Source organism: Lacerta agilis, chromosome 2, assembly GCF_009819535.1.
Source record: "Lacerta agilis isolate rLacAgi1 chromosome 2, rLacAgi1.pri, whole genome shotgun sequence".
In the NCBI taxonomy this organism is placed as follows: domain Eukaryota; kingdom Metazoa; phylum Chordata; class Lepidosauria; order Squamata; family Lacertidae; genus Lacerta; species Lacerta agilis.
The window spans coordinates 80331659-80355454 of NC_046313.1; the positions used below are offsets into that span (position 1 = coordinate 80331659).

Below are 23796 nucleotides of genomic sequence, written 5' to 3' on the forward strand. Positions count from 1 at the left end.
CCGCCGCGGAGCAGCCAGGCCCGCAGGGAAGGCAGCAGCCGCCGCCGCTTCTAGATAGATGGTGGTGGCGGCGGCGGCGCAGGCGGAGAAGGGGGCAGAGCCAGAGGCGAGGCGGGGCCGGAGCAGCGCCAGGCCCGGGCAGGGGGGCGGGGAAGGGGCCGAGGGACCATGGCTGAACCGCGGCAGCAGCAGCCGGGACTACCAAACCGCCGCCTTCGCCAGTGCCGCCGGCTGGGGCTGCTGCTGCTCCTTCTCCTCCCTTTGTTTCCCCTCAGCCTGGGGGAACCGTCGGACAGAGGGGGCTTGGGCTGCGCCCGCTTGGCTGCGCCGGGAGGGCCGAGCTGCGAACTGCGCTGCTGCGCTCTCGTCGGGGGACGGTGGGGAGCCTCCTCCGTAGCCAGTGCCCGAGGGGCCGGCAGTGCCTCCTGGGCTGGCTACGTGACCCCACCGCCGGATAAGAAGAGGAGCCGGCGTCCAGCGAGCGCCCCGGGGGCGTGGGGAAGCTGCTCCCGCTGCTTGTGGATTATAAACGCTTCCGCACTTCTTCCGGATCCCCCAAGCCCGGCGTGGTGGTGCCACCGGACTACCCGGGAATGCCTTCTCCAGCGAGCCAGGCTCGGGGCGGACTGGGAGCAGGCGGGCACCTTCTCCAGCCCTTGCAAGCCCGGCGTCGGAAAGCCGGACAATGGAGCTTATAGAGAGACTAGCCGGGCGGCCCCATCCCAATCCCGCCTGCGCGCACCGGGTCTCCACACCCGGAGCCGGCGAGTGCGCCTCTGCGAGCAGAGATTTCCCCGCGTGTGGAACTACACGGACCCGTGTGGGCTGCTGAGATCCGACGCAAGAGCGACGAGAGGAGCCGCGACGCCGGCGAAGCCCCTTTGGCTCTCGAGAATGCGCCTCGCTTCTTTTTCCCGCTCGCCCTTCTGCGGGTGGCTCGCCTTGCTGACCTGCCTCCAGCTCCGCGCGGGGCAAGCGGGGCACTCGGGGTCTTCCCGTCGCTGTGCCGGTGGCGAGTGCTGCGGAGCCGGCCAGGAGCAATGCTGCCTCCAGCCTTGGGGAGGGAGAGGCTGGGCAGGAGCTGTTTCAGCACCACCGCCGCGCAGGACAGCTCCCGGCGTCTCGCTGGGCGCCCACCCAGACGGAGAACGGAGGAAGCCGGAGCTCTGCCTTCTCTTCCACCCGTTCGACTCCACCAAAGGCTGTTTACAAACTCTTTGTTTCGGCGTGGGTTTTAGAAGTCCCTCCACTGCAGACTTCTTTCCCTACCTGCCGCTAAAACCTACTCACCCAACTATGCAGAATGAGCTAACCCATTCCTCGTGTGCCAAGAAACGGAGGAGAGACGGGGCATTGCTCCCTTTGCTAAGGACTCGGAGAGCAGCCAATCGCCATCCGCTCTTCCCTCAGTATAATTACCAGGTCCAAGTGGCCGAAAACCAGCCTCCGGGGACCCCTGTGATCACGATGGCGGCCCAAGACCCCGATTCAGGTGAAGGTGGGCGCCTGTTCTATTCCATGGATGCCCTGATGAACAGCAGGTCCCTGGAGTTGTTTAGTATCGATTCCCAAAATGGCCTCATCACCACCACTGAAGTTTTGGACAGAGAAAATATGGACCTGCATTACTTTCGAGTGACCGCAGTGGATCACGGAGCTCCCCGTCTTTCTGCCACCACCATGGTTGCTATTACAGTGGCAGACAGGAATGACCATAATCCAGTATTTGAGCAGAGTGAGTATAGAGAGACTATCCGGGAAAATGTTGAAGAGGGCTACCCTATCTTACAGCTGAGGGCCACCGATGTGGACTCCCCACCCAATGCCAACATCAGATATCGTTTTGTAAATGAGCAAGCAGCTCACTCTGTCTTTGAAATAGACTCCCGGTCAGGGCTGATCACCACCAGTGGGCAAGTGGACAGGGAGAAAATGGAGAAATATTCCTTAGTGGTGGAGGCAAATGATCAAGGTAAGGAGCCTGGCCCTCGATCGGCCACAGTTAGAGTCTATATCACAGTCCTTGATGAGAATGACAATGTCCCACAGTTCAGTGAGAAACGGTACATAGTCCAGGTAAGAGAGGATATAAGACCCCACTCAGAAATTTTGAGAGTTACTGCCACTGACTTGGACAAAGACAATAATGCTTTAGTTCATTATAACATCATCAGTGGGAACAGCAGGGGCCAGTTTTCCATTGACAGTGTGACTGGGGAAATACAGGTAGTGGCTCCTTTGGATTTTGAGGTTGAGCGGGAGTATGCACTGAGGATACGTGCCCAGGATGCAGGGCGGCCTCCTCTGTCCAACAACACAGGCATGATCAGCATCCAAGTAGTGGACATCAATGATCATGCTCCCATCTTTGTCAGCACCCCTTTTCAAATATCAGTGTTAGAAAATGCCCCTTTTGGCCACTCGGTGATCCACATCCAGGCTGTGGATGCAGATTATGGAGAGAACTCTCGCCTGGAGTACAAACTCACTGGGGTCTCATCTGACACCCCCTTTGTGGTGAACAGTGCCACTGGGTGGATTACTGTGAGCGGCCCCTTGGATCGAGAAACGGTGGAGCACTACTTCTTTGGAGTAGAGGCCCGGGATCACGGCTCCCCAGTGTTGTCTGCCTCTGCTAGCGTCACCATCACTGTAATGGATGTAAATGACAATCGGCCTGAATTTACCCAGAAAGAATATTTTATCCGTCTCAACGAAGATGCTTCCGTGGGGACCAGTGTTCTGAGTGTCACGGCAATTGACCGGGATGTGAACAGTGCCATCAGCTACCAGGTAACAGGCGGGAACACCCGGAACCGTTTTGCCATCAGTACCCAGGCAGGAGTGGGACTAATCACCCTCTCTTTGCCCCTGGATTACAAGCAGGAGAGGCGCTTTGTGCTGACAGTGACAGCCTCTGACCGGACTTTGCACGACACTTGTCATGTCCATATCAACATCACTGATGCCAACACCCATAGGCCAGTGTTCCAGAGCGCCCATTACTCAGTAAGTGTTAACGAGGACCGCCCTGTCGGCAGCACTGTTGTGGTGATCAGTGCCACTGATGATGATGTAGGAGAAAATGCCAGGATTACCTACTACTTGGAGGACAACATTCCTCAGTTTCGCATTGATGCAGACACTGGCGCCATCACATTGCAAGCGCAGTTGGATTACGAGGACCAAGTGACCTATACCCTGGCCATTACAGCAAAAGATAATGGCATCCCTCAGAAAGCAGACACCACCTACGTAGAAATCATGGTGAACGATGTCAATGACAATGCCCCTCAGTTTGTTAGCGCTCACTACCAAGGCATCATCTCGGAAGACAGCCCTCCCTTCACCAGCGTGCTCCAGATCTCCGCCACGGACCGGGATGCCCATGCCAACGGACGGGTGCAGTACACCTTCCAGAATGGGGATGATGGGGATGGAGATTTCACAATAGAACCCACGTCTGGGATTATCCGCACTGTCCGCAGACTGGACCGGGAGAGCATCCCGGTCTACGAACTCACTGCCTATGCAGTGGACAGAGGCATCCCTCCCCAGAGGACACCTGTCCATATTCAAGTCACCGTGCAAGATGTGAATGACAATGCTCCTGTCTTCCCAGCTGAAGAGTTTGAGGTTTTAGTGAAGGAAAATAGCATTGTGGGCTCTGTGGTGGCCCAGATTACAGCTGTTGATCCAGATGAAGGGCCCAATGCACAGATCATGTATCAGATTGTGGAAGGCAACATCCCTGAAATTTTCCAGATGGACATATTTTCAGGTGAGCTCACAGCCCTGATTGACCTGGACTATGAGACCAAGGCAGAGTATGTGATTGTAGTCCAGGCCACCTCTGCCCCCCTGGTCAGCAGAGCCACAGTCCACATCAAGCTCATTGACCAGAATGATAACAGCCCCATTCTTAAAAACTTCCAGATTCTCTTTAACAACTACGTCTCCAACAAATCCAACACCTTCCCTTCTGGGGTTATAGGGAAGATCCCTGCGTATGACCCAGATGCATCTGACAGACTGTTCTACACCTTTGAACGAGGAAATGAGCTGCACTTGTTGATTGTCAACCAGACTAGTGGGGAACTCCGGCTGAGTCGCAAGCTGGACAACAATCGTCCTTTGGTGGCCTCCATGCTGGTGACCGTCACAGGTAAAGGCAGTTTCAGTGCTTTCAGTGATTGTGGAAAGGTTGCATTTCCTTGACTTATGACAACTGGCCCAGGCTTTTAGCCGTGTTAAATGGCGCCAGACTCTCAGTACTGGACCATTATGCCGGGGGTGGAGGATAAGGGGGATGGGGAGAGACTTTGATGGTAATTATGCTGGTGGATCTTTTATTTATTTTCCCCCTGCTTCCTTTAGGGCGTAATAGCTCAGTGGGCTACCAAAAAGGCAAGATTTGATTGCTCGCTATTATCTCGTGGCAGACTCATTTCATAATTTATTAGGCAGAGCCAGGTTCCTGCCCTGAAGAGTTTACAATCTAAATTAGATAAAGTGCACACAAAGGAAGGGAGAATGAATGCAAATGGGCTGAGACAAACCTGCTTGTTGTGGGGAGGATTAAAAAAAAAGAGGGAAGAGGGAATGGCTGGAGTGGCTTCCCCACTCTTTTCTTGGCTTTCTTTTGTTCAGTGCTGGAAATAGCTCGCCAAATGTAGAGTGTGTTCCAGCAAGGCCTTTGCAAGAGGAGAATCGGCGTCCGGGCTTGGTTGCAACAAGTGATGTAGCCTGGAGAGCTTTGCCTTCCTTGGAGCTTTCCCCACAGCTGTGGAACTTAATTGGAACTGGGTGGGAAACAGGGAGGGAGCAGGTGAAAGGTTGCCCAGAGAAAAAGATATCACCTAGTGCAGGATTTCTGAGGCACAGTTGCTGTTTTGTTCAGACCATGCTCCTCTGTTGATTTTAATACTCCCAGCCTTCCATTGGACTAGCCTGGACTAGCTGGAAGTAGCATGATGACTACCACAGTTTCCACAGGGCTTGTGGGTTTCTGGCACAGTGATTTAGCATGCTCAGCACCAAAAGGTACCTTGGCTGCAGACAGGGGGTGGGGGGGGGGAAAGGATTTTGTTCTGAGATTTGGTGCAACTCCATGACTTCCTTGCTGGTCTTCCCAGCAAGGAACTGAGAGGCGTGGAAAGATCTACTCTTGTTGCCATGCTGGAGGGAGTTCCTTTTAAATTGGCTTAGGGATACCGTGATGGCAATGATGGCTTATTACCCTCAGGTATATGCCAACAAGTCTCCCATCTCCCAGACCTCAGCTTTCTCACCTGCAAACCATGGCAAGGCGGAGTTACTTTTGCAAGCTGCCTTGCTAGCAAAATGCAAAAAGAAGAAGAAGACGAAGAAAAGAAAGTGCCAACCCATTAGTGTTTTTGTAATTTGTTTGAATGCCAATTAGAACTTAGCCTCGGAATTGTCTAGGATGTCAGGGCTCAGCCTTAAAAGGGGAAGTAGTAATGAAGAGAGTGGCTCTGAGCTTAATCGGGCTGTCTTTCCCTTGCCCAATAACAGCCTTCGCACATCTGGCTTTGAGAGTTAAAGGCTTCCAGGACAGAAGACATGACATCTGGCCATATATTCAACCCCAGCTCCTCTTCTTTTAAGAATCCCATGCTAGACATGTCCATTAAATGCATCTCTAAGCCTATGGATCAGCTGCCTTTCTCAAGGTCTTGACTCCCTCTCTCTCATGGCTCAGGTACACATAAATGAATGCTTTGGAGTTTTCTCTTAAAAACAAGTTGATCCCCCATGGCCAAACTGATATTGCTCTAGCTGGCTCTTAGATGCTGCCTCAGACCTTGTTCCCACTGCCATTTGGAGTCTTAACAGGCTTTGCCCAAGCCACAACTCACTCATCTTCATCAGGATTTGGCCTGATGGTCAGATTTCATCAAAACTGCTCTTTTTCATTTAATTCACTTAATTGCGCATGTTAACATGTCAGCATGTCTGTCTTGGCTCCAGTCCCTTCTTTGTCCTCCCTGCCCTCCTACTAAACAGAGTTTACATGGGCTTGGGGTATCAATCCTACTCCTTTTTAATGTTACCTTTATCATTATCGATTTTGCCGGGTCCATTTTGCAAAGGCCCATTTGCTGTACTGGCAGAAACTAGTTTTGTGCCTGAGTGTAATACCATGGATGGCACTTTGGTAGGTCAGGTCTAGACATATAAAAAACAAATGAGTCTGTAGAAAACTTCCCCTGCACTGTAAGGAGATGTTATTTTAATTTTATTAGTGGGAAGCAGCCATAGGAGAGGAATTACACCAATAGCCAAAGGCCATCAAGGAAAATCTACCTTACGGCCAGGAATAGGACACAGATTGCTTGAGCTGCTCCAATCTTTCACTCTTTCCGTAAGGCCACCCCCTTCCTTCTGTTGCTAGCAATAGGTGTGCTTGAAAATGGAGCCTAATTATGCCAAATAACCCAACTGTGACTTGTGCAAACGGGTGTGGGAGGAGGCCCCTGTTTACGGGGAGTGGGGAGAGACAGAGGAAGGAGGTTGTATGTATCAGTGGCTCACAGGCTTAGTTACCCAGCTGTGTCTAGGGAGACTTACATTATTCATGACTTTCCCCACATCCTTAGCTATCATCTAGCCCTCTCCTATAACCCCCCCCCCAAGACTAATTTAGGGAGTGGGCTAGGAAAAGGCAGCCCTTGTTTCCTTCAAAAGGATGGGGGTGCGGGTGATGTGTTCTGCTGGGGCTCATTGCTAGATTGGGGTTCTTCAGGGGTTAATTGTAACTGCAGGGCAGGGCGATATCGTATTCAGGCACACACGCACACAGGAGGAGAGGCATTGGGCGCTGATTACTGGAGAGCTAAGCTGACCTTTTCATGCTTCTGCCAGGGTGCGCTGCTGACGCTGGCTCTGCCTCCCTAACACACTTAACCCCCCGCACAAAGGCAGGGAGAAATCACATTTTCGGGTCTCACATTAAACTGCCTTAGAACAACAAGGCTCTCGAAAGGACGGTGTTGTCATTTCCCCAGCTTCCAGTGTGGAAATGAGGAGAGAAAAGGCTAAGCTCATGCAGGCGAGGAGAAGCATGGAAAGGGAATTAGGCAAAGGAGCCCTCCCTGGGGGCAGGCGAGGGGGTGGGGGAGAGGTGTAGGGGGAGGGGGAGCACTGTGCCTTTTGTTGGCTCTGGTGGTGGCTGAGGATGCTCAGGCCGTCTTGTTCAAGCACTTCTTGCAACCTGGATTTTATTTTTGTTGTGTTTTTTCTTTTCTTTTCTTTTCTTTCTTTCTTTTTTTAAAAAAAGAATCTATTGTTTGTGGAGTACCTCCCATGCCAAGTTGATCCAGTGGAAACAAGTGCCGGAGCTGGTGGCTGGAATCAATGCACAATTAGTCATGTCTAGGGAAGAGGAGGGAGCAATTTATGAAAAAGGATCTTAATGGATGGAAATCCCAGACTTAGTACCTTGCTCAATAATGCACAGGAGGCCCCACGCAGAAATTAAGATGGCAAGCTTCAGTCTGTATCCCGGAGCACACATTTATTCCAAAAGATCAGCAACTGTTGTTATTATTACAGTTGTACCTTGGTTCTCGAACAAAATCCATTCTGGAAGTACATTTGACTTCCAAAAACGTTTGAAAACCAAGGTGCGGCTTCCAAATAGCTGCAAGAGCTTCCTGCAGCCAATCGGAAGCCGCGGAAGCAGCGTTGGACGTTTGGGTTCCAAAGAATGTTCACAAACCAGAGCACTCACTTCTGGGTTTGCAGCATTTGGGAGCCAAAACATATGAGTACCAAGGCATTCGACAACCAAGGTACAACTGTATTGCATTATTATTATTATTATTATTATTATTATTATTATTATTATTATTAGCTTTCATTCCTTCTCATCCCATGAACTCAGCAACTTCCAATAGATGCAACATTTAACTGAGGGCCAGGCAGGACAAATCAGTAATTCTGCGAAATGCCTTTTTTTAAAAAAAAAAAAAAAAAGTAAATTGTAAGTGTGTAAATCTCAATATGGATTGGGGCCAAAATAGTGGGAAAGTGTTAAAGGTCTCACCCACCCTCTATGCCAGGGTCCTGATCCAGATTAGGTGCCCCAGTGCCTGCAATCTCCCTTTTAAAAGACACTCTTGCTGATGTGCCAATGGCGTCCAATGACTGTGAGAGCTACAAAGCCAGGTTCATATCTCAGCAACTGATTCAGTGCCACCACTTTTGGAGCATTCGTTGGTTCTGCTTTTGCTGTGGGCGCAAGGAGATGGTCTCACACAGCAGAGAGCCACCATGGGAAAAGAGTGTGCATCACCACCCAGCTCAAAAGACACATCCCAACAATTCAGGAAGGCCCAGAGGAGCATCACAATGTCGTTGAGCACCCATGCACAGATCCCCCATATGCTAAAAGTGTAAAGCAGTTTGGAGAGTCTGCATGGTATATAAATGATACTAAAATTATAGCCTTAAGCTCGCCAAATTACAGGGTAAATGTGTATACTATCCTAGCTACTGATGCTGGATCGGAAGAAGCTGTCATGAGTGGGTTTAATCCTGTTCATGTGAAGAATTAAAATGAGAGGTGTAAGCCAACGCTATCCCTTTAGGAACAGACTTAATAAAGCTATTGATAAACAGAGAGAATGAGCTGCATCATACTAATAGGCTTGACTAAAACTTTACATTACTACGATCAAAATGATTCTTCCCAAAGGGAAGTGAGTATGAATCAGCTAACAGAGTTTCCTTGGAAGTGGGAGGGCAGGATTCCTCCCGGATTCTTCAATTATTTCTGTGAAAGGCCTCATGTCAAAACAGCTAGTGCCGAGGCGGGAGCTTGTTCCGTAGAGGCAGGAAGCATAAGCGGATGTCTGCTGCTGCTGCTGCTGCTGCTGCTGCTGCTGCTGCTGCTGCTTAGAAAAATTAATTCTGGAGATACAAAGCTGCCTAACCAGCCCGGTGGTGGGAAGCACTTCTAATAGACCAAGGGCAAATCTTGATATTATAAGGAAGATGAGAGAGTCACAGAAAGCCAGTGTGGTGTAGTGGTTAAGAGTGGTAGACTTGTAATCTGGTGAACTGGGTTTGATTCCCCGCTCCTCCACATGCAGCTGCTGGGTGACCTTGGGCTAGTCACACTTCTCTGACGTCTCTCAGCCCCACTCACCCCACAGAGTGTTTGTTGTGGGGCAGGAAGGGAAAGGAGAATGTGAGCCGCTTTGAGACTCCTTCGGGTAGTGAAAAGCGGGATATCAAATCCAAACTCTTCTTCTTCTTCAAAAGAAAAGAAAAAACCCTGCTCTATATGCAGTTCCTTTCTCCTCCTTTGTAGCCCCTAGTTCAGAGATCTGACTGGATCCTTTTCTCTAGGCACACTCCGTGGGCCAAGTGTGACAGGCGGATGGGGCCAACCCCTTCCCATCACCTGATGTCACAACGACACAAGGTGACCCATTTTTGCGTGCACCAATTGTTGGGGCTTAGGTGCTCTGCTCACGAAACACCCCTTCAGTGTTGCCCCCTCAGGGCTGCTCCAGCAGTAACGCTGGCTTCCAAATAAATCCAGCACCCTTACCCGGAAACCAGGCACAGCTGCGTCAAAGTTCTGACTCTTCATGGGTGGGGCCAGATCGGTTGCTTCACCTTTTACGCAGCAATCGTGGTTTTCATGGTTGCACCAGTTTTGCACTGCTGTCTTCAGCAGTCAACACAGGGAAGGTCTTCGGTTATTTGCTGACCTGTGTTTATTCCGTCATGAGGGTGGCTACATAAGGACCTACTGGAGAGCAGTCCATCTTTTTCCGTCCTTTTTCCATCCACGTTCATTTCACCAGGGTGGTGTTTACCTCAGACCCACTGAAGAACTCCCCGCTTGGTTCATCTTTTACAAACTGTTTTGCACCTTGTTGGAACCAGAATATCATTCCATACTTAGCCACGTGTTGAATGGTTCAGTTATTCAGACACTGATACGTTCCCTGTGCATATAATTTATTCCATGGTCTTGACAGTACTAATGTTGTTTTGCACATGGCCTTGTAATATGTTTTTGCTTGTTTGAATGGTTATGATCCCCTTTTTATATCTATTAGCCAGTTTGTGGTGATTTGGTTTGGTTTATTGAGCATCTCCAGACACCCAGTGGGTATGTGTCAGGGAGGCATGGACCCAGTCATGGTTCCCTGGCACACACACACACACACACACACACACACGACTTCAGAGATGTGCACTAATGTTTTCCATGTATACCACAGCAGCCACTGGTGTAATAACACTGGCAAGCACAATTGCAGTGTGAAATATGAAGATCCTCAGATGCTTCTTTTGCATTTGCTTAAGCTCCACACAGGCCTTCCAACCGACTTTTGAAATTAGGCTGTCGGTCAATTATTTGTCTGGCGTTGTAGAACCACAGCAGGTTGCATGCAGCTTTCCATCATTCCTTCATGCAAACTGGGATAAAGTCACTTAGGGCCACTGACAATGATCCTATGGACTGCATGTGGAACCACAAGGACTGCCAGAAGTCTACATGCCATCCTCTGCAACTTGATTTTTCCTGGTGTGGTTAAAAATAGGTACCAGGGTGAGGAGACAGCTGAAATTCACATCGCAGAACATCTTTGAAGATCTGGAATTCTCAAGATGTCATGGACATCTAGAGCCCCCGGAATGCGCTTGCTGTCAAAACTTCAACTTGAAAAGCTTCTTGTGTGTTTCTCCACTGAAGTCAATCAAATTACCCTGGAGCTGAGTTCACCCTCTGTTTTGTGCCAGATGTTTCTCTGGAGGGGTCCCATCTTTGGGATTTGCTCCCTTGTAGGTCTGCCAGAGCTCCAGGCTAGTCATTTTCAGGGTGTCATGCAAGCTGCATGTATTTAGGTTAGCTGTTAATTAACAGTTTTGTAGTGTCCTTGGATTGTGTGTTTTAATCTCCACATTGGAAGTTTCCAAGGAAAGAGGCACTTTAATTAAATTAGTAATAATGCATCGTGAAAGCCAAATTTGACCTGATTTGCAAAATCGCTTAATTCCCCCAAATAATCACCAGGAACTTTAAAGAGCTGTGGATGCCTTGCAGAAGAAAATAACAAGGGTGGGGGGGGATGAAGCAAAGAAGCATTTGCTTCAAAAACAAGCAGCTTTGTTTTTGCCTTTCCTCTTTCTTTCATGGAGCAGTGAGCAATTGGAAGCATTTTAACCCAGAGGTATATGCCAATTGAATTTGGTAATTGACATCCTGGTACATGTGTTTAGGATTGCGAGTTTAGTTCACAAAAATCCCATGAAAACATACAGACTTGAAAGATGAGTCATTTTTCTTCTTTTATTATCTGAAAATCATTGGTCTCTGTGTGTGATATCCTTCATGCCTGCCTGGGCATTTATGGGCACCTCCAGGCGAACTGCTTAAACAGAATCCATCCTGATTTGCCTGCACAAAACTTAAACAAAAGTTAGTCCAGTCTTTGGGGAGCATCCATCGCGACTTGCTTGCAGGGTGTTTTTATGTGTCTTCCCATTAATCATTCATTCATTTCCAGTGCACTTTCCTAACCACAAGAAGTCTGCTGGGTTGTCTGTTGTTGTTTTTTAAAGTGGATTTGCTGCACCAGTGCTAGAGTGCTTTAATCAGTTTAAATTGCACAAATCTAAACTTTTGCTTGAAAACAGTGGCAGTCCGGAATCACACATTCTTCTTGCTGTCACTACTGCTGCGACTTGGATTTAATGCTGTATATGGAAGAGGGAAAGCTCTTAGGCCTGGTGGGGATGGGGGTTGGGGTGGGGGGAGCACATCCTGCTGAAATTATTCTGATGTAGGGCTAAAACATTGCACAGTTATAACCGCACACCGTTAACTGTCCCCTGGAGTGCTTCCGTACTCAAAAGCCAATATGGATGGTCCCGCATTAGGGACCAATTAGTTCCATCCACTTGGACACAAATTCATGGCCACAGTATCCTTTTGTCAAGGCTAGAGTGCTCTTTTGTGTGTAGTCCAATTGCCCTGGGTAAACCGATCCGCCAAGAGGCATCGTTTCCCAGCACTCAGTGTGTGTTGAAAAATAGAAATGCCGTCGAGCCAAGACCAATCTCCTTTACCAGTCACTGTAGCATGTGAACGGCATGAAAAGGGAACCAGCTAGTGCAAATGTTAGGACAAGATCAGCCCCATTTCCCAGTTGCTTTCCTCCTTGCAGCTGCTCCTGAAAGTGCTCATGTGCATAATCATGTGTATGATTTGACCGGTGGTGCATAGATCCGATATATATATATATATATATATATATATATATATATATATATATATGCACAAATGTGTCGCTTCATTTCATAGGCACCAATTGGCAGGGACGGTGTCAAAGTGACCTAGCATTAAACACCCCTGACAAACATTTGTGCAGGAAATAACACTGTGAGGCCAAAAAAGCAACCCCAGCTCTTGCTCCAGTCCTCACATATCAAGTGCCTTTCCCAGCACAAAAGCATTATTTGTGCCAGGGGTGGCACCTACCAGATCAGAAATGGTGCGCAATTATCTCCTCTGCCAGGCCAAACAGCAGCTTGCAAGATGGGCAAGCATGAGAGGTGAGAGGCTATCCCTAGAAGTCTTTGGACTGTCTTCTCATCTTGCACTAAGAGGGTCATATACCAGGTGGTCCAGCTCTACCTAGGACTGGGAGCAGTTGGGGTTCAGCCTTCCTGATATTTGCATTTGATTTTCTACATACTCTGAAGGTCTCCCACTATTGAGTTGCTCATGCTGAACCACAACTTACCCCTGCCCAAATCCCCTCCTCCGCACAACTATTAAGGGTGATGTCACAGGGACAGATGATCCTGGAGACAGAGGTTAATTGGGAGAGGAGAGGGGAGAAGGGAAGACACCTCCCAGAGTTAATTTGCAGCCATTTCCTACCAGGCTGAAGCTTATAAGCTGCATGCACAGTCAAATGTGTCAAGATGTGTGTGTACGCAAATGTGTGTGCTGGGAGTGCCAAACTGAGTCTTTGACCCAGTTGAAACAAAGCCTAGTTTCACCCCTGGGCTCATCCACACTTCTGCTTGCCCTGCCACTTTCCCCTGGGGCAGTGGTGGAGCTTCATGCTCCGGCATCGGGGGCGGAGAGCAGATGGGGGCGGGGCAGGGCACACGTCCTGGGGCGGGGCACGTCGCCTGTGGGGGCGGGGCACCCAGTGCGGGCGGGGGAGCAGCCGTGATGGCACCCTACTGGGATTGTGCTGCCGGGGGCGGTGCGCTCCCCCCGCACTCCTCTTCCTAGGCCAGTGCCCCGGGGAAGCCCCTCGTTACTGCTGAATCAGCAAATATCAATTGGGTTTTCTCCAGATTGACATTAGCTCTGATTTAACACTAAAGGGAAAGGGCAAAAATGCTCAGACCCTTGCCTAGAGAACATGGGACAAGCAGGAAAGTGCTCGGACCTGTGATTTCTAGGCAGGGGACAAGCATAAGGGTGGATGCTCCCTTTGCCACCAAGTGCTGCCTGGGCTCACTCCTGTAATATTCCAGGAGCAGAGGAACATTCCGCTTAGCCCTCTGCAACCATAACCCCACTCTAGATGCGCATAAATGTTGGGCGATAGCCACCTTGACCTGTCCATGCAACCACTTGCTGTGCCTGCCTTCGTGCGCCTGCAACTACATGTTGAGGAAGCTCCCTGTGGGAGAGGGACATGAATATTCACCAGCCTCTAGCTCTTCATCAGTTGCCAGGACCTGCATTTGTCGAGAATGGCTGAGGCTCTCTGATTAAAATTACTCCTGGGGGGGTTGGCGCTTCCAGCAGGCTTTGGGCTGCCTTTGTGTGTCGATTGAAAGGTGTGGAGGGGGGAGGGGTGGTCCTCCTCTTAACCATCTGCTTCCCTTTAATGTTGAACAGATTGTGAGTCTGGGCAAGAGGCCGGAGCACCAGTCAGGACTGCACTGCAAGCGCTACTCGCAACGTAACGCAGCCCCTAAAATAACCCTCGCCGCGCGCATTTGCGTGTGTGCTTCTGCATGCCAGCTTACCACTATGTGCTCGGAGCTATGCAGGGAATGAATTGGTCAGAAGAATTGACCACTCCCTTAATCCTAGAGATCTCTGTTGAGAACTGAACATGTGGTAAATGCTGTTCTCCTCCTCACTTTACAAGATATTAGATGAGTGCTGATATGGGTTGCTTTCCATGCCATTTCCCCCTAGATGGGTTTTAATTTGTTCGCTCACTTCTCACAGAAAAGCCAGATGACATCGCCGTCAAATCCCTACAATCCAATGTTCTCTCTGTTGCCCTTCCATTTATTTATTTTTATATATTTAAGACTATCTATAGACTGCTTGGTTGTAAAACAAACAACGAAACCTCTAAGCAGTTTACAAAAATATAAAGTATTAAAATTATAGATAAAAAGCAGGTATTTAGAAACATTCAAAGGGTGGTTAACAGCTGCAGCAGTTAAAAAGAAATAAAATGTATTATTGTAATAAATAATAAAATATTATAGTAATTATGGTAGAGTGAGTAAGAGATACATGATAATGTAAGCAATGGTAGATTAAAGAAGTATAACACTAAGATATAAATTTGAATGCCATGTGGAAGGTCTGAGGGAAGTCATGGCTATGATAGCCAAAACTGGAAAATGAATGTGAATGTATATTTTATTTTTTGTAGCAATTTAGTATAAAATAATAAAAAATTATATTCAGAAAGAAAGAAAGAAAACGTTGTTGTTGTTGTTGTTGTTGTTCAGTCGTTCAGTCGTGTCCGACTCTTTGTGACCCCATGGACCAGAGCACGCCAGGCACTCCTGTCTTCCACTCCCGCAGTTTGGTCAAACTCATGTTAGTAGCTTCGAGAACACTGTCCAACCATCTTGTCCTCTGTCGTCCCCTTCTCCTTGTGCCCTCCATCTTTCCCAACATCAGGGTCTTTTCCAGGGAGTCTTCTCTTCTCATGAGGTGGCAAAGTATTGTAGCCTCAGCTTCAGGATCTGTCCTTCCAGTGAGCACTCGGGCTGATTTCTTTGAGAATGGATAGGTTTGATCTTCTTGCAGTCCATGGGACTCTCAAGAGTCTCCTCCAGCACCATAATTCAAAAGCATCAATTCTTCGGCGATCAGCCTTCTTTATGGTCCAGCTCTCACTTCCATAAAACATACGTAGCTTCTATGTGTCTGGATAGGCTGGCTAAATAAAAACGTTTTAAGCAGGCATTAAAAATAGCACAGCGAACTGCTGTGGTCAAGCTCTCCCAGTCCAGGAGTGCTGTAGCTATTGCAGAAATTGCAGGTGGTAAAAGATGCTTCTACCTACTGAGACTACCTGGGCCTCCAGTGACTGAGCTGGGTCCAGAAGCACCCCCAAACTGTGTACCTGCTCCTACAGAGGGGGTGCAGCCCCATCCAGGGCAGGGAGTTGACCAGTTTCTCTGCCATAGGAACCACTCACACACGGTGCCACAGTCTTGTCGTGATTCAAACTCAGCTTATCTTCCTTCATCCACACTGCATCCAAGCACTGGTCCACAGCTCACACAGCCTCTCCTGAGTCAGTTGCTATGGAGAAATAGAGCTCAGTGTCGTCAGTATAATGATGGCCACTTGCCCCAAGACTCCTAATGACCACTGCCAGCAGCTTCATAGAAATATTCAATAGTCCTGGGTATGGAACCACCAAGGGAGCAGAAATCATTCTCCCAATGCTCCTGTCTGGACTCAGTTCCATAGGAAGGGCCGGAACCACCATAACACAGTTCCTTCCCTCAGTTCCCATTCTATGAAGCCAGTCATGGGGGATACCATGAAAAGCCATAGAGAGGCTGAGAAGCAAGGCTGCTTTCTGTAAAGGTCATCCATCAGGGCATCCAATGGCAGCTCAGTCCTACGGTTGAGTTGTGTGATATGGCACTTTAAAGACAACCACAGGGCCCATATAGAGTGGCAAAATGCAACTGTGACTTCTCTTTGCTACCGAATCTTTAATAAATCATTCTGGGCAACTTCCAGGCACAACTGGCCATTTAATTAGTTGCTTCCTACTCAGAGCCCAAGCAGTTCCATTCTTCTTCTTCTTCTTCTTCTTCTTCTTCTTCTTCTTCTTCTTCTTCTTCTTCTTCTTCTTCTCATCATCACCACCACCACCACCACAATTGCACAATTATGATAATATATAAATAGTAAGGTTGCTTGGGCTACAAGAAGGAAACAACTAATTAAAAGGCCATCAGGAAATGATTAATTAAAGGACCAGTAGCGAGGATGGTGTCTAATATTCATGGGTTCCACAGAGTAGGTGATGGCACACTAAAAGGTTGATTGCCTCCCAAGCTCACTGCTTCAGATGGCCGTTCTGCCTTGCCTCCTCTCAGGAAGTAAGTTTCTGCTCTGCAGCTTACTTTGCATAATGAGTAATGCCATGCTCTGTGTGGGGAAGGCTTTCTTCTTCTCTGTTTTGCTACAATAGAGGCATCAGCAGTCACCCTGTCAGCCTAATGGTCCATCTAGTGCTGTCCTGCTTCCTCTCTGCCTGTCAGCCAATCTCCAGAGTCTTGGGCAGGTGATTTCTCCAGCCCATCCTTCTAGTGTCCCTAAGTTGTCAGTGCCAGGGTCTGAAAGCAGGAACTTCTATATAGAAAGTTCACCCAGGTCCACTGAGCATCGTTGGGTTGTTTCCACCCGCTGCCATAACCAGAAACTATCCTTGAGCAGCAGCAGCAGCAGTGATCCCTGACTCACTGTGACCCGCTGGGGCAAATCAATGTTTGCTATCGATAAGGTGCTGCCTGGCCCAGATGTGAGCAGTGGGAGTGGGCACTGCAGCTGTCTGTTCCGCAAAGGGCAAAGGGCAAAGGGCAGGAACAGGCAGCTCCAGGAAGGGGCAGGAAGAAGAGGCGGCTGAGCCTCTGGGAACAAGCAAGATGGTATAAAGGCCATGTGTGGGGTCAGGGGTGAGCATGGAGGGGCAGTGGGTGAGGTGCAAAGTGAGGCCCATGGAAAGTGTTTCTCTTTGTTCTTTGGGAAGGGAGAACCAGGAAGTGGATCTTTGGATGCCGCATCGAACGGCAGAATTGCTTGTGTTTGTTTTTGTCCTTCTTCTGGTGTAATATCCAAAAAGGGAAGTTGTGCATCTCTCCCACAGTGGAGCGCATGAGCTGCCCACAGAGCAATTGGATGGTGCTTGGGTGTGTGGTGCTGCTATTGCGTTGTAAAGCGTTTGAATACATCTCAATCTGGAAAATCCCTGTTGGGAATCTGCATGGGAATCCACCCCGTATGTCAATCTGAGGTGCCTACAGGAGGAGCAGCATGTAGATATGATATAATCTGGCATCATAGGCCATATGCCTATTCTTTTAAACAAATTGGTAGTTTGTTTATTATTACACATCTACATGCCTTGCCCCACCCTCTAGTCTCTGCTTCTCAATTTTTATAGTATTATTTTATGTACTGTGGCTTGCCGTTGTTTTATTGATTATAGTTTAGAAATTATTTATTGTAAGTGTTGAGTGGATTTCTGTTTAACTTTTATATGTTATTATTATTTAATACTATGCTAATGATTGTTGAATGTTACTTTTTTGATGTAGGTTGCCTGTTTTATAGTTATGTTTTATTATCACATTTTTGTATTGCATTAGATTGTTATAAGATGTACGTTTTTTGTTTCTTCAGCTCGTAAACCGCCTTGAGTGCTGTAAAATAGAAAGACGCTATACAAATTAAAAATGATGATGATGTTTTATTCTCACAACAACCCTGTGAGGCTGGTTAGGCTTCATGCCTGAGGAGGAAACATTTAGAGTCATTAGAAGAGACAAGATGTGGGTTGTTCTGTGTGCTAAAATAAGGTATAATTTTCTCAGGGAATATTTCCTAAATTTTGAAGGGTGGAGGACTGGTTTTCTGTGGAGTGTGTGTCTGCTATGTGTGCGCACCCTAAAATTTTATAACAGCACAATCACGAGAATAGAAGAAGCATCTCAGATGTCAAAGGCAGCCCCTCCAGTTTGTAAGTGCACCTACAGGCCCCAAAGCATTAGCAACCCCAAGACCGTGAAGTCCAGATTTAGAATCCCACAACTTTAACTGTATCCCTTTCCCTGAGGCAGAGGAGTAGGTCGGGGGGGGGTGTATTTCTCAAGGCATGAGGATGCACAGCAGAATTTCTTGCTTTGGTTCCACATGAGGCTTAAAAGGGGATGATTCAAAAGAGAAATGAAAGCCCCCTGTGCTCCACACACCCTGCATCTCTGACTCCGCCATCGAGGAGATTAGCTCCCGTGTTATTGCACCACTGCCTCTATTTGCTCCCTTATTCCTCCCTCGCTCTTTCCTCCCTCCACACATTCCCAACCCCCCTTCCACCAGCTCTGTCTTATCTCCAGAGCTCCAGGGGTTGTTGGTGCCAGCACCTGAGGCTTCCTCTGGAATTTTCCAGGGCTGCCAAAGGAAACCTCACTCTTTAAAGGACAAAAGAAGAAGGGGAAGGGGAAGGAAGAGCTATTTCCATAGTTAAATTTTCCTGAGCTGTTAACTTATGAGGAACGGCTTAGGGAGCTGGGTATGTTTAGCCTGGAGAAGAGAAGGTTAAGGGGTGATATGATAGCCATGTTCAAATATATAAAAGTATGTCATCTAGAGGAGGGAGAAAGGTTGTTTTCTGCTGCTCCAGAGAAGCGGACACGGGGCAATGGATTCAAACTACAAGAAAGAATATTCCACCTAAACATTAGGAAGAACTTCCTGACAGTAAGAGCTGTTCAGCAGTGGAATTTGCTGCCAAGGTGTGTGGTGGAGTCTCCTTCTTTGGAGGTCTTTAAGCGGAGGCTTTGCAGCCATCTGTCAGGAATGCTTTGATGGTGTTTCCTGCTTGGCAGGGGGTTGGACTGGATGGCCCTTGTGGTCTCTTCCAACTCTATGATTCTATGATTCTAACTTCAAACATGAATGAGAGGAATCAAAGTGCTTGTGTCTGGGCTCTGCAGCTGCCAAGAGAGAAGAAGACAATCAGACCTGAGCCATACATGGAGGGGGTGCCATCAACTGGCTGCTCTTTGGGTCAGCAGAAGGAGGGCATAAGTCTCTATCTTTTTTACAACAATGTTTCCTTCCTGGAATGTCGGTTCCCACTTAGAGCAGTTTCAAAGAGTGGGGGACTGGGGTGCTTTGGGGGGCTGTGATGGAAGCACCCTTGCTTATTACCCTAGCCATATCCATGGCTGGCTGTTTCTGCTTCCACCAAATCCTGCAAACATGATAGTATACCTGAAGGAGCGTCTCCAACTCCATCGTTCACTCCGGACACTGAGGTCTAGCACCAAGGGCCTTCTGGCGGTTCCCTCACTGCAAGAAGTGAGGTTACAGGGAACCAGGCAGAGGGCCTTCTCGGTAGTGGTGCCTGCCCTGTGGAACTCCCTCCCAGCAGATGTCAAAGGAATAAACAACTATCCAATGTTTAGAAGATATCTGAAGGCAGCCCTGCTTAGGGAAGTTTTTTAATGGCTGTTGTTAGAATGTATTTTTAATATTCTGTTGGGAGCTGCCAGGAGTGACTGGGGAAACCCAGCCAGATGGGCAGGGTATAAATAATAATAATAATAATAATAATAATAATAATAATAATAATAATAATAATAATAATTTATTATTTGTACCCCGCCCATCTGGCTGGGTCTCCCCAGCCACTCTGGGCGGCTTCCATCAAACATTAAAATACATTTAAAATATCACAGTTTAAAAACTTCCCTAAACAGGGCTGCCTTTAGGAATTTTCTGAATGTCAGGTAGTTGTTTATTCCCTTGACTTCTGATGGGAGGGCGTTCCACAGGGCGGGCGCCACTACCGAGAAGGCCCTCTGCCTGGTTCCCTGTAGTTTTGCTTCTCGCAGTGAGGGAACCGACAGAAGGCCCTCGGCGCTGGATCTCAGTGTCCGGGCTGAATGATGGGGGTGGAGACGCTCCTTCAGGTATACAGGACCGAGGCCGTTTAGGGCTTTAAAGGTCAGCACCAACACTTTGAATTGTGCTCGGAAACGTACTGGGAGCCAATGTAGATCTCTCAGGACCGGTGTTATGTGGTCCCGGCGGCCCCTCCCAGTCACCAGTCTAGCTGCCGCATTCTGGATTAATTGCAGTTTCCGGGTCACCTTCAAAGGAAGCCCCACATAGAGCGCATTGCAGTAGTCCAAGCGGGAGATAACTAGAGCATGTACCACTCTGGTGAGACAGTCCGCGGGCAGGTAGGGTCTCAGCCTGTGTACCAGATGGAGCTGGTAGACAGCCGCCCTGGACACAGAATGAACCTGTGCCTCCATGGACAGCTGTGAGTCCAAAATGACTCCCAGGCTGCGCACCTGGTCCTTCAGGGGCACAGTTACCCCATTCAGGACCAGGGAGTCCCCCACACCCACTCGCCCCCTATCCCCCAAAAACAGTACTTCTGTCTTGTCAGGATTCAACCTCAATCTGTTAGCCGCCATCCATCCTCCAACCGCCTCCAGGCACTCACACAGGACCTTCACCGCCTTCACTGGTTCTGATTTAAAAGAGAGGTAGAGCTGGGTATCATCCGCATACTGATGAACACCCAGCCCAAACCCCCTGATGATCTCTCCCAGCGGCTTCATATAGATATTAAAAAGCATGGGGGAGAGGACGGAACCCTGAGGCACCCCACAGGTGAGAGCCCAGGGGTCTGAACACTCATCCCCCATCACCACTTTCTGAACACGGCCCAGAAGGAAGGAGCGGAACCACTGTATAACAGTGCCCCCAGCTCCCAACCCCTCTAGCCGGTCCAGAAGGATGTTATGGTCGATGGTGTCAAAGGCCGCTGAGAGATCCAGCAGAACTAGGAAACAGCTCTCACCTTTGTCCCTAGCCCGCCGGAGATCATCGACCAGCGCGACCAAGGCAGTTTCAGTCCCATGATGAGGCCTGAATCCCGATTGGAAGGGATCCAAATGGTCCGCATCCTCCAGGCGTGCCTGGAGTTGTTCCGCAACCACCCGCTCAATCACCTTGCCCAAGAATGGTAAATTTGAGACTGGGCGATAGTTGGCCATATTGGCCGGGTCTAAAGATGTTTTTTTAAGAAGCGGTTTAATGACCGCCTCCTTCAGCGGGTATGGGAAGACTCCCTCACAGAGGGAAGCGTTCACCACCCCGCGGAGCCCATCGCCCAGTCCTTCCCGGCTCGCTTTTATTAGCCAGGATGGGCAAGGATCAAGGACACAGGTGGTTGGTTTCACTCGTCCAAGCAGCCTGTCCACATCCTCGGAGGTAACAGATTGAAATTGATCCCATGAAACATGACTAGACAGAGCTCTAGCACTCTCCCGCCCCAGCCCTGCTCCCACGGTGGAATCTACCTCCTTCCGAATCTGAGCGACTTTATCTGCAAAAAACTTTGCAAAAGCATTGCAGGAGATCTTGGGGTCCCTACCAGGCCCCGATGACGATGGTGGTTCTGCTAAACTGCGAACCACCTGGAAGAGTCTCCTGCTGCTGTTTTCTGCAGATGCAATAGAAACGGTGAAGAAGGCCCTCTTCGCCGTTGCCATTGCCACTTGGTAGGCTCGAAGTTGAGCTCTAGCCAGTGTCCGGTCAGATTCAGAATGAGTTTTCCGCCACCGGCGCTCTAGCCGTCTCAGCGACTGTTTCATCGCCCTCAGCTCCGGGGAAAACCACGGGGCTGTCCGGGCTCCATGCAATCGGAGAGGGCGCTTCGGAGCCAGACAGTCAATAGCCCTGGTTAAATATATTATTATTATTATTATTATTATTATTATTATTATTATTATTATTTACAGGGAACTTGCGCCAAGTTCCCTTACAGAGATGTTCCTGAACCATGAACACCTGAAGAGGAAAGGTAGGGCCATATCTAGTGCTTAGGCATATTCAGAGTAGGCCCATTGAAATCAATGGACGTGATGAAGACTGTGATCCTAACCTCACTTTACTCTGGAGTCAATAGAAGTGACAAAATGATCCTATGTGTGCTGCCTTGGATCAGATCAAGGACCGCCTCTCCCCATATGAACTGCCCCAGACCCTGTGATCATCATCTGAGGCCTTTTTTCATGTGCCTCCTTGAGAGGTCTGGAGGGTGGCAACACAAGAACAGGCCTTTTCTGTGGTGGCTCCCCGTTTGTGGAATGCTCTTCCCAAGGAAGCTTACCTGACACCTTTGTTACATATATTTAGGCACCAGGTGAAAATGTTTCCCTATCAGGCCTTTAATTAATCAGGCCTTTTGTCTGATTAACATTTTATAGCTGTTTAAATGTGTTTGTTGGAGATGGAGTTTTGGGGTATGTTTTTTGTTTTTATTATGTATTATTTTGTGTTCTTGTTTTTTTATGTTGTGATCTTTGGATGAAGGGCAGTATACAAATTTAATAAATAATAATAAGAAAATGTTAATAATAATAAAAACCTGCCAAATCCAGCATTCTGTGCGAACATTCTACGACTTAGTTGTCAATAAGAAATGGATTTGTACTCCAGCGGTGGAGTCCTGTCTAGCTTCCTCCCATCTCTGATGTAGGAATGGATTATGTCTTGAAGATAGCAATTGAGGTGCAGGAAAAGATGACTTCTTTGGAAACATCAGCCATTACTGCAGCTGCAGGTGGGATATCAGGCAGAATGCAAGAGCGGCTTTTGATTTCAAGTTCAGGGCCTGATTGCTTTAAGGTAGCCTTACCCAATCTGGTTTCCCCAGATGTTTTGGACCACAGTCCCCATCATCCCCTTATCTTTGGTCATGAGGCTGACCAGAATCGTAGTCCAGAACAGCTGGAGAGTCCCACAGTGGGCAAGGCCCATTTAAAGGATGGAGCACAACTTGGCATGGCACATGTTTTGCATGGAGAAGACCTCAGCTTCCATCCCTGGCGTGTCCTGTTGAAATGAACAGGCAACAGAGCAAACAATACTGAGCTACATGGATCTAATAACCTTACCTAGTATAAGGCAGCTTCCCCTGTTTCTGCACTGTATTTGGGAGGTCATTTCACTGAATCCCTCAGGAGGTTAGCACCTACTTTTACATATTTAACAGTCACACAGTAAAGTGAACATTCAGTGGGTGAAGCATTTCCTGGCCTGAGATGCCGCATGGGGGAATCTCTCGGCCTTTTGATGCAGCCCTCACCTCCCAAGGAGCATGCAGCATTGGCCGATTGCCTGAGCTTTCTGTATTGGTTTACTATTCTACAGACACCTCTTCAAGGGTGTTTAGCAATCCCATGGATGATGTGAGCTAATGCATTAAAGACGTCATGGTGCAGAGGACCTCTCTTAGGAAAGACAGTCTGGCCTGTGTTCAGATCCCCATTCCCTTCCAGCTCTAATATCTCTGGCTGCTTTTTTTTTTTAAACAGTGCATTGATAGAATGTGGGAAATGCATTTGCAGCTTCTGCAGGGGGCGAGTTAGTGGAGTGTGCTGGCTAACCTGAGCTGTCAGACAGAAAATCCTCTGCTCAAATCCCAATCAGCCATGAACTCACTAGGTGGCCCTAGGCAAGCCTCCCAGTCTGTCATCTGTGTAGTGCGTATAACATACCCTACATGATCACTTTTGGGATGTCTGAACAAATACATTCCCTCTTGAATATTGGCCTATAGGGAGGTTGCAAAGTGACCGGAGCTAAATGGGATTAATCCACACACCTACCTGTGCATCTCTCTGAAACGCAGGTGGGGTTTTGCATTGGATGTCGCTGCTTTTTGCAATCCAAAGCATTGTGGGTGGTGGCAGGGAGCCTGC

At 48.4% G+C, this 23796-nt stretch overlaps 1 protein-coding gene across 5 annotated transcripts in view; it reads left to right on the plus strand.

Moving 5' to 3' along the window:
* The first annotated feature begins 212 nt into the window (after window positions 1-212).
* The window catches only part of CELSR3 (cadherin EGF LAG seven-pass G-type receptor 3), an 84479-nt gene continuing 60895 nt past the window's right edge, over window positions 213-23796 (plus strand). For all 5 annotated transcript variants that reach the window (XR_004426020.1, XM_033141011.1, XM_033141013.1 and 2 more), the window contains exon 1: window positions 213-4165. Coding sequence is in view for 4 of the 5 variants with exons in the window: in XM_033141011.1 (XP_032996902.1) it covers window positions 895-4165 (3271 nt within the window). In the remaining variant the exon portion in view is untranslated. The remainder of the gene's footprint in view (window positions 4166-23796) is intronic.